Here is a 10,962-nt window from a genome sequence, read left to right as displayed (position 1 = left end):
CGGGAAACGATTGGAAGCGGAACTGTGCTTCTCACTTGATAGTCCCGTAATATCTCCCCGATTTGGAGCGCGCTATTGGGCGGGCGAGACAGAAAAAGATGGTTCCTCGAGTGGGAATCCTGGAAGCAAACTCGCTTTTGTCTTCCTTTTCACTATGGATGCGCGCCAAAGGCTTCTTCTATCTCGGAGGAATTCATGAAGCAAGTTCGCCGCCACGTCAAAGGCACTCGTCGAGGTGAGAGAAGCTTGAATCGGGAGAAAAGCTAAAAGGAGTCATACACGCCGCGGAGAAACTACCTCCCAATCGAGATGAATAGCTCGGAAAGACCGCTGGAGAGAACGGCTGGGAGGGATCTTCCAAGTCAGCGATCTGCCGAGGCGGATAGTCGAGAGATTTAACTTTACGAACGCTGCTGGGCGCTGAGCTCGAACGCACGATGCCGGCATCGAAGCCGTTTATATATCTGCGACTCTGGCCGAGTATCGGGCCTGCTTCGAGCTCCCTATTCCTTTTCGAGTTCGGCGGGACAACAGCTCGGTTTCGAAAGGTCGACTGAGTGACTGACTTGCTCCTCCCCTTGACCGCTGATCAGAATAAATCCCTCCACGAATGTGAAGTACTCGGATAATTCCCCGCTGGACGACCGCACCTTATTTTCGAAGTATCGATAAGGAGCGAGTACTCTGGAGAATTCAAAAATTTAATTCCTTCCGTGAAGTCCGCCACGGCAGGGCTGCGAGCAATTTTCTCCCCCTATGACAGAACAGATGCCAGCCTCGGACAAAGATAAGCGGCCGACCCATGCCGACTGCTGAGCCGGAAGGGATTCCTTGAGCAATTTCACCGATCACTTTTTCGGATTCACTCCTCCCCTGTGCTTCGACGATTCGGAGCTGTAGTATCTCACGGGGGCTCATCGATTCCCAACAGAGCGGAAGCGAGTGCCGATGAACGTTCGCGGAGAAAGCGCGCTTATCCTGAAACTTGGAAGTTGCAGCTCGTTGAATCCGAAAGTTCGCTTCCTCGCGAATACGCTTCCTCCGAAACTTTTGTTTCTGTCCGCAACTATTAGTCTGGCTGCGCTCTCCAGATCCCAGGTAGGGGACTCGGATATCGCCATACTCCAGCACTCGATAAAATGCAGCTGAGTAGCATTCCCGGACTCATTTGCGAAAATTATTCTCTGCTCCGGTGAGAGGCTGAAGTGTGATGTTTCTTCATTGTTCCTAAACCGATTCGTCGTGTCCGCTCGCCGCGGTCACTTCAAACGTGCAACTCGTGCAGACTGCTCGTCGAGTTGCTTTTTTTCTAGTCGGGCTCGGGGAACGCTCGACACACTCGTACGGACGGTCATAAGCCGATTAGAGATAAGGATTACCGTCGGAGGGCCGACGTTCGAGGACACGGGGTGGGGGGCGCCGTCGGTGTTCGACTGGCGACGTCGCCGTAGGAGCAATAAAAATGATGGACGTGGCGCGCTGCAGCTTGCGCAGACGTTTGTTTTCATTAAATTTCCCTCGGTCATCGTTCCTCGTCTCCTTCTCCCGCTCTCCCGACGGCTGCTCCTCCGACGCTGCTCCCGGCATGATTCCCGCGCGAGGCATTCACTCAGAGACCTGAGCGATAGGAGTTCTCCGGCTCTCTACCGGCTGTATGAAGATAATATCCAGAGCGAGAGAGACGCTCGCGCTCAACACTACATCGTCCATCCGAAGGAGAAATCCTCCGAGATTATAGCTCTCATTTTCGCTCTGTTTCCGTGGATCTATTCTATTGTGACGGAATGCAGAAGCTTCGAGTTTGTCGAGTGTTAGGATCGAGCACGATACCTCACATTCCGGAGAAGTTCTAGAACAGACAACTACGTCGGAGCGCCAGGGCTCGACTGTTCCAGGCGAGGCTCGTGCATTTAGAATCGGCAGAACGGAGCTGCGCTTCCTGAAGGATTTCTCTCGCTGAGAGAGCTCACTCTAGTCGGCATCCTCGGCAGATGCGGGTAGCCGCGAAGCTTACCGACGAAGTCGTCGCAATGAGAGATCTATCCACTCCAGACTCTGAGCCGATATCCTCGGAGAGTGGCGTGTGCCCCGCAAGCTTGACAAATTAGAATTTCGGTAGATCAGCAGGTCGTAGTGACTTTTTACGTTCTTCTCGTCCTGCTTCTGTTTTCCCGCGAGAGGGGCGTTCCTCCAAGAGGAATGTTGTTCGTTTCGTGTGAAGGTTGGGAAATAATGCGTCTCCGACATTCGTGTGACAGAAATACATATTTTGCCGCGGATGGCGACTGTGCCTTCTGGCGGAAGCGAGGCGGATGGAGGCAATAAAAAGGTGGGAAGAGTCGAGAGGAGGGGAAGGCTGGCGAGAGACGTCGTTTGATTGCGTCGTAAAAAGAAATTTCGAATACATAGGCTGAAATTCGTTCGGGAACTGAAAAGCAGCGAGTGACTCCCTACAGAGATCATGGTCGACTCTGTTCGTTTTATTGATTTATATTCATCCCTCACACTTTGTTGGCAAACAGATTATTGAAATCGAATTGGCTGTCGGTATCAAGATTCTATACACATGCCCCGAATATTACAGTTTATTTAAATCACTCTCCTCTCAATATATATATATATAGATTTCTTCTCCATGTATATATATATCATTTGAAAATTAATAGATAGACGAGGAATATTCAATGGCGTCGTACTCCACCTAGACTCGTAGAGAACATTCCAGGACCACAAAGGGTTGTTCATTCACTCCATTTCTCCAGTCGTTCACATGAAACTCACATTCACTTTGTTCACTATCTTACACCTTCGAGCTATACTTTCAAAATTTTCACCCGACGATAACTGTCGGAGCTAATGAGGCTGCAGAGCAGTTTCGGTGACGCAGCACATCGAGGTCGGCTCAACAATCACGATATCCGGTCCGAGTCGGGGGAACATGGTTCCTATGGCTTTCCAAGAATCACCGAATTGAAATCGACTCGTGAGCCGAGCCGATGAGCACATCAAGCTTCGGTAGATCCTCGATGGAATATCCGAAACGTTCCCCCTCCAGAGCTGAGTACAAAATATAGTTCTTCCTAATTGCATTCCTTCCAAGACTCCTACGGAGTCCCGACACTCTCCACTGTCCCTTTCCATCTCGATCCGATAATTGTCATCATTTGATGCCCCCAATAATTCTGAAGTCCGGGTTCGTCGATGGGAGTACATCGACCCTCCTCGGAAGGATCCCCAGACAGCCAACATGGATCCTTCAGGATATATCCGTAAACAACAACAGTGGGAGACGTAGTGGGTCCCGTTCACTCTTTTTTCCATCTTGTTCTCCAATATTCATCGCTCTTCGAGTTCAGATCTGTCATGGTCAGTTTCTCCCCGATAATAATAATTACTCAATCTCGGCAACACGAACGATTTCCCCGAGCGGGGAATGAGTTTCCCTGTGTCGTTCGGTTCCCGCCAGTCTCTCTCGGGCCGGACCGGGATGGTCACATCAGCGGCTCTCTTTCCTCGCTGTAGAACGAATCTCAGTATTGACTCTGAACTTGAAACTAAGCAAAACTCGCAATCGATGGAGGGGCCCCGAGTCGTTCAATGTGTGATCATAGCGATAAGTCCTCCTAGGCTCCCGCTGCACCTAAACGAGGGCCACCTCAAACGAACCATTAGACAGCTGCCCTGACAGGTCGCCGGATTTTCGCTGATCCTGCAGCCGCTGGCATAGCTTATGGCGGTGCCGCCACCGTCGCGGCTCAGCTGTCGTGGATCATCGAAGATGATCACTGATCACCTTGCTAAGCTAAGCTGCTCATCTTGCCCAGTGCTGCCACACTGGGCAGCGCTGGGTTATTCATTCTTCTGCACACCCCCGTCGTCGTAGTCTCGCTTTATTTATCTCACATTGTCTACTGTTGTCCCTTCGCTAGCGTATGGTCTTTGGTATTTGATTGTGCGCTCAAAAAAGTTTGGTTAGTAGAACGAACACAAAGCCGGACAGGGCAGGCGATGTGGTAAGCTCCTCCGAACTAGATAGAGAATGACTCTTCCATCTGAAAACAATGCTTCTAAAAGTAGGTCATGATAAAATGCTGCTGCTGCGGCTTACACCGTCGGTTTCAGGTTATCTTGCGCGTCTGCAATTCATGCTTGCTCATACTTTGTATCTCCGTTTATCGTTCCGATTGCTTACGGTGGGCATTACCCCCCCCCCCTCCCCCCCGCTGTGTTCAGTCTGCAGCGCTCGCCCGTTCAGAAGAGGAGACGGAGGGAAGCGTTTTGAAAAAAAGAGCGAATTCCGTCTAGCGAGCTAGGCGTTGGCTTCTTTTTCGTCTGTTTTCAATTTGCCAGACGTACACTATCCGAGGCTCTACTCAGGGCTCCTAGTGTTTTTGCAGCTGCTTCCGTTTTCTCTGGTGTAAGTGCTCCACCTGCTCGGCGGGAATAATCTTTATCACTGTTGTATGTATGTACAATTGTATTCCTGGCGGTCGCGGAAGCGAAGAAGGAAAGCCTCAATAAAGATTCTTTCACAGGAGAACTTCACGATTTGCCTCGAGTTGTTCTATGAATTGGTTCATGTCGATGCGATGATCCGCGGGCTGTTGTTGTTGCTGCTGCTCTAGCTGTTGGACCTGTTGTAGATGTTTCTGCTGCAGCTGTTGTACTTGTTGCTGGTGATGCTGGTGCAGTTGTTGCACTTGCTGCTGATGCAGCTGTAGTGATTGTTGTGAGAGCGACAGCTGCTGTTGCTGCATCTGTTGAGCTGATGGCAGCTGCGGTTGTTGTTGTTCTTGATGGTGCAGCTGTTGTTGTTGCTGCTGTTGCGCCTCGCTCGGCCGCCGGCTAGAAGACGGAAGGGCTTTGAGCTCAACATTCTCGATGTCAACGTTCACTTGACCGTGAAGTTCCTGTCAAATGGACATTCTTTCACGAGGTTTGCCTATTGACGAATAGAAATCAGAAAACGGGGTAACTTCATCGGCATACTGTCGCTCGTCGAATTCGTCGTATCTTCGATGATTTGACGATGTCTGGCACGCGTGCTGACACGTAGACGGCGGTCCGAGCTGCTGATACTGAGGTTGGTGGAAGTAGGCGTACGTTTGTTGCTGTGCGGCGAGCTGGTATTGGTACTGTTGTTGAAGGTGCTGAAATTGTTGTTGTTGACAAAGGTGTTGGTCCTCGAATTGGAGTTGCGGCTGTTGCTCTTGGAGCCGTTGCTGCTGATGGTGTAGCAGCTGTTGGTGGTGGTGATGATGATGGTGCGCCTGCTGCCGCGGCTGCTGCTTCGCTTGATGCCGCTGCTCATCGAACGGCACCGTATAAGGCATTATGGCATCGTCGGATAGGTCGAGCACGGTCTCGGGGACAGGGGATGCGGGTTCATCGCTGAGTTCTAGCGTGGATGGGAGAGCATGCGCTAAATCTTTACTGGACTCCGACATGTGCTTCTGAAGCCCGCTGGGACCCGCAAGAGCGGCGTTTTCTACTTGACACGACTTCAGCAATTTAGCTAACTGAAGAGGTGAATATTTTGCAGATAGTCGCCTAGCCACAGCGAGTGATGAACGTCGGGAACTGGAAGGTCCGATAAAAATCTGTGAGAGATTCTCCCCGGCGGGGAAAAACCAGTGGCCTCACAAGTCACCCTGCAGCCCTGATTTGAATTTCTAGAGAAGCGGCTCACCTCGCGGCTGCGTGGGCAGCTGCCTGCAGAGTTTTTCTGTAATTTTCCTTATTGTTCTTGTTTTTCTTAGAATAACAGGTGCACGAACAAACGGAGGCATCGTCTCCGTTTGAACCGGCGGCGCTTGTTGCGGGTATTGCTCCGAGATTGCCTAGATTCGTTCGATAGTTGCCTGTCCCGGTGTGTCCTGCAATTTATTGCACGGCTAAATCATTCTAAGAATTTGTCCTGCTTCGTTGCAACCGCGCTCGACAGGTGGTTTTGAAGAGCCGCTACCACCATAGAGGTCTCGCTGTCGAGAGCTCGGCACACGATCGCCGCAGGCGAGAGGAGCGTCTCGATCGACATCGAGAGCGGACTGAGCGAGAAGTGCCTTGCCGAGACCCAGGGATCCCTGGAGTGCGCGTCGTCGGTTTTGACAGGTTCGGCTGGCGCATTCTGAGAACTCACCGGAAATTATCGATCCGTTTGCCGTTATGACATCACCCTCGAGACGCACGGCTTCGAGAGCAGCATTGATTGCTTCGGCTTCATCTCTCCGTTCATCTTCGGTATTCATCGTCAGAAATCGGAGGACGAGTAAATTCATGGCAGCAGAGACCACCGAGAGACCGAACAGGATAAATACCAAGGAAAACGCAACATATTCGGGTCGCTGATGAGCGTGATCTTTGGACTGGAGCGCGACATAATCCCCAAAACCTGCAAGCCGAATTTCAATTCACTGATCGAACTTCGGAATCTTTGGGCTCCGCGCCGTTCCGCGATCGGTGCACCTCGAAGCTTGAGGATTTTGAACCTCGAGGGTACGGATGTCGGAGCTGATTTCTCTGCGGATATTTCCCGCCCATTTTGGGCCTCGAAGGAAGTCGATCGTTCGATTCATTTAGGCCGTAGGGCATTTTGTTCCTGACTAAAATTTTCCTTTTTCCTTTCGTAAGTCACCGTCCGATGGCAAAGCACGATCATCGGATTCGATAACGAGTTAAACTCACTCCTTCCTCTATTTATTCGAACGTGACAAATCAAGAATCAAAGAAAGCACTCACCTATTGTTGTTAAAGTTATGAAACAGTAGTAGAAGGAGTCGAAATAATCCCAACCTTCGTACGCTGAAAAAGCAGCGGCTCCGGTCGTCATCACAACAGTGCTCAAAATTGAAACGAAACAGACAAGATTCGTTTCGGAGACCTCCGTATTGCGCAATCTGTAAGTAGGGAGGGCTCGTGAAGCATTGCGATCTAGGGGAACATACTGACTGAGTGAGATGAAAGCGAGAGGGATTTTGAGCGGGCACGGCACTCGTCGAGTTTTGCCTCGACGCCGCGCTTCTTCAAAGAGGATTTCAGCGTTCGGACAGCGACTATGTCGCTCTCCTGATGAATTATTTACCTGAAACATCTCTTCGCGTGCTTCAGCAAATACCCTACAAAGGTGTTGAGTCGTTCACCGATGCTTTGGAACATGACGAGACCCAGGGGGATCCCGACTAGGGCATAGAACATGCAGAACGTCTTCCCGCCCCACGTTGCCGGTGTCGAGTGACCGTACCCTGTCGAAACGCGGAACCTTAATGAGACTTGCCGGGAGCCCCAGAAACTCTTGCGACGACGCTCGGAGCAGTCGTTCAGGAGCTTGAATTCCGGACAAGGAGCTTGAAAAATATTTCGCTAAGACTCCCCCCTTCCCCGCATGGCGAAACGGGAGCGACGTTCCCGGGGAAAGGGATCGCACGCCGTCCCAGCGGGCTCCGAGTGTGGGAAGGGACTCACCTATCGTTGTAAGTACGGTCGTGGCGAAATAAAAGGCTCCGGTGAATTTCCATTGTCGCACCGCACGGTTTGCGGTTTTCACCATGACAGTTTGCCATATTTTTGCGTCTACTTCGGAAATGTTGTATTTTCCTATGAGCATCTGTCGAGGAGACGGGCGTTCAGACAAAAGGAACAGGGGGTCTCGTCCGTAAGCGAAGTGAGAGAGAAACACATTTTGGTGGGAGCTCACCTTTTCGATATATTGGAGTGTGCTCCGCCGTCGCCCCTCATAATCGCTCTCCAGGGCGTCGAAAATCGCCGCCCCCACCAGAAGGTAAGTTAAAGTACAGACAATCAGCGACAATGTTCGTATGTTCTGGCGTTTCATCATTGTAGAGATTAAGTCATCCGCCGGACCTCAGGTGTTTCGCTTATATCGAAATGTCGTCGGCTGTGCGCTAGATGTTCCACGGGGACAACAGCTCCATAGCTGCATCGACGGACGATGTTGGACGGCAAGGCGACACTCGACCACGACCGCGAGCTGTGACGCCCACGTACGTAGAGTACAAAAAGCAGATATCTAGTGAGTTTCGAGCGAGCGGCGGCAGCAGCAACTTCTTCCTCTTGCAGCAGTCCGCATGTTCTGACATGTGACCGGATCTCGTAAGAGCCGAACGCGACTTTGCTCTTTGTATCCAAAACTTTGAACAGTGGAATTTTGGCCGCCTGGACGAAATTCTCCTAGGTGGTTCAGCCCCAGACGACGCGATGAGCGGCCGGAGCGATTTGTTGTCGATAGCTGAGTTCTTTCCTTTCGAGAGACATGGATCGTACGAGCTCCTCTCCGGAGCTTGGAGCTTGCTGCCTCAGCAACTCAATGAGCATCGAAGCGCAGTGAGGGTCGGATAGGTTGAGACAGAGATGAGATTAAACGATTAGAGACGATGATGGACTTTTGCTCCGAACCGTGGAGAGTTCTCGTCAGGTCCAAACATAGGCAGTCGGCGAGTTCGACAATTTCTCGGACAACTTCTCAACGGGTTTAATAAGCGCCGTGAGCTTCCGTTCGGCTCGAGGTGGGTTCAAGTGGACATTCCGAGAGCACTCGAGGATTTGAAGCCTACGAGAGAATACAGCCGAGGTGACAACAACAACGACGACGACGGCGCGTACGTTGCCGTTGATGAGGACGGTGATGATGATGTGGGGGATGAGCTGTCGCCTCCGTGTTCAGCCTACTAAAGGTGATGATTCGCGAGCGAGCGAGCGAGTTCAGTTCCGACGGACGAGGTCTCAGCGCACTAACTCGTAACGTTAACTCCGGCCGCCACGCTATTCTCTCGCTAGCGAGCCACGTTCACGCATCGACGAAGCGATTGCTCCAATTTCCTGCTAAAAGGTCTTAGGGCTCTCCTACGTTCTCCGGCAGCCGATCCGACGGCAGCTACTGTTGCTGCCGTTGTTCGATTGCTCGAAGGCCGCGGGACAAGGCGTTCGCCGCTCGACTGGCTCGGAGACTGTTCCAGCGACTGTCCTCGTAGACTGCAAGCTGTAAAAAGCTCGATACCTGGGTAGACGAAGCAAAAGGAGAGCTACTATTTTCTACCCGTCGCCAAAAGCCGCTTTCGATGCCCTACGAGTTGCCGGATATAGAATTCGATTTTGAATCCTCGCGGGGAAGGCGAAGCTCCTGAACGAATGCAAGGCGAACGAAGAATGCGGCGCGTTCTTCAGAGCTCCTCGTGGAAGCGATGATCCGCCGGAGGCCGGAAGTTGCACTGCACCTGGAATACAAGAGGGAGGTCCAAGTTAGTCTCACCCACTAGGCCAGGGCGTTCGAGAACCGAGCGTCCAGAGGCTCCGTCAGCTATCGCTCTCGACATTCATACAGGGTGTATCGACATAGTGTATTTCGTAGCGGTTCTCGCCGCCAACGGGTGTCCATTTTGCGTTTCTGCGTTTCAGATGGATTCGGGAAATGCCAGCCAGCGGCTGCTCCGAGGGACCGAGAGAGACGGAATTCGGGTCAGTGACAAAAACTCTCCCGGTGCAAGGCGGCGGAAAGCTAACGAATGCCGAATCCTGCTGAATAGAACACTCTGAACTCCAGGAACTGAGTTTGTTGGAGCCAGCCGAGAGCGTAGGCAAGGAGTCGGAGCCTTGCACGTACATATACCCCCCACCGGGACAGCATTGAGACAATTCGGGCCATTGGTCCTCACGTCGCAGATGTGATCCCGCCGCCCGATTGCATTTGTGAGTTCCAATGCGCTCAGAGGGCCGAGTTGTCAAATTAATATCTTTGAGTAATGGATTCAGTCGGGCCACCGTGTTCTCGTTCCGGGGTATTTGTTCGAACAAGTAGCCAATCAATCCCGGGGAACGAGATTTCGTGCGAAGCGTGCATTCCGAAATTTGCACAAGGGATATCGCGATGCTCTCGATCTTATCAGTACGCAACAGTGCCGTCATTGGAGTCACCGAAGGTAATGCGACCCCCCTCCCACCTTGATGAATTCATATTGAGCTTTGCTAGTCGTTCGAATATTGGAGTTCCCGAGACCGGTGGGTCCCATCCTACGCAAAGAGTGGGATGGCAGTTCAAGGAGGTTCGACGGTTCGAAGCGACAGGAACTCGGCGGAGCCGAGAAGTCGAATCGCGCGAATGGGACTCGGCTCCTGAATTATGGCTTGAGAAGTCAGTGCGAAGGATCGCCGAGAGTCGAGAGCGACTCGGAAGTCCGGGCGAATAGGGTAGTTGAGAGGCCGTAAGGGCTCCGGGAGTAGCGCTCCGTCGGATGATAGCTCCACATTCACAGGTTACGTGCGACCTTTTGCACAGAAGGAAAAACGTGTTTCTCCCGAATGATGTTAATGTTTCCACCCCGGCGAAGGGTCCCAGACCCCCTCCCCCTTTTTCCAAACTCAAAGCTCTCTCGTGCTTTTCAGCTACGCACCGCGAACATTGTACTCTTCTTTTGTCTGAGATGCGAGTCTTTTGTCCAGCGCTGGCAGAGCTTCCTATTTTGCTTTCCGAACGGATCCGACCATGTGAGAAAGCGATATCAACATCGCAAACGAGAAAACCCGGACATGCAAAGCGGCGGGGGAGAGAACCGTGTTCTCCCCGGAAACGGCGCCAATTTCCATCAAACTCGGCCTAAAAAACGGATTAAACTGTAGGAGTGCACAATGCAAATCACTGACTGTGGAAGACCTGAGCGCTCCCGGGCCTGAGTCCGCACATGTAGGAGCAGCGTGAGGCTCCAGGATGAACGCGGGAAATAAAAATGATTGAACTCACTTCATTCGCTCTGGGCGAAAAAGAAATCCTCCAGCATCTATGGTGACATCCCTGACTTTCCAGTTCCCTCGCAACGGGGATGAACGGGGAAATTCCCGCTGTTGGATTCGAGAGCCAAAATTGCCGGGGCTTGTGGGTTGCCAGCTGAGAGTTGAGGGCGGATGGAGAACAGAGTAAGAATGGCGATCGTTGAACGGCGAACATGGGTTTCG

At 51.9% G+C, this 10,962-nt stretch overlaps 1 protein-coding gene across 1 annotated transcript; it reads right to left on the bottom strand.

Moving 5' to 3' along the window:
• Positions 1-4,529: 4,529 nt before the first annotated feature.
• Positions 4,530-7,834, bottom strand: LOC100897722 (potassium channel subfamily K member 3-like). The gene is made up of 9 exons (XM_003738458.2): positions 7,694-7,834; positions 7,462-7,603; positions 7,082-7,241; positions 6,739-6,896; positions 6,140-6,391; positions 5,690-5,876; positions 5,322-5,580; positions 4,943-5,240; positions 4,530-4,792 (listed from the first exon to the last, which is right to left on the bottom strand). Exons 1-9 carry the CDS (start codon positions 7,832-7,834, stop codon positions 4,530-4,532), a joined length of 1,860 nt encoding a protein of 619 aa, XP_003738506.2.
• Positions 7,835-10,962: the final 3,128 nt, after the last annotated feature.

This window comes from Galendromus occidentalis, unplaced genomic scaffold, assembly GCF_000255335.2.
Source record: "Galendromus occidentalis unplaced genomic scaffold, Mocc_1.1 scf7180000075986, whole genome shotgun sequence".
Taxonomy (NCBI): Eukaryota; Metazoa; Arthropoda; class Arachnida; order Mesostigmata; family Phytoseiidae; genus Galendromus; species Galendromus occidentalis.
Note: the sequence above shows the minus strand (reverse complement) of the source record. Positions and strands in the feature narration are given on the sequence as shown.

Bases quoted from the DNA above. Each gene is read 5' to 3' on its own strand.
- LOC100897722 (XM_003738458.2), bottom strand. From the start codon at position 7,834: ATGATGAAACGCCAGAACATACGAACATTGTCGCTGATTGTCTGTACT. The intron at 7,604-7,693 runs GTGAGCTCCCAC...TCTCCTCGACAG, and splicing joins CACTCCAATATATCGAAAAG to ATGCTCATAGGAAAATACAA. The intron at 7,242-7,461 runs GTGAGTCCCTTC...GCGTTTCGACAG, and splicing joins GACCGTACTTACAACGATAG to GGTACGGTCACTCGACACCG.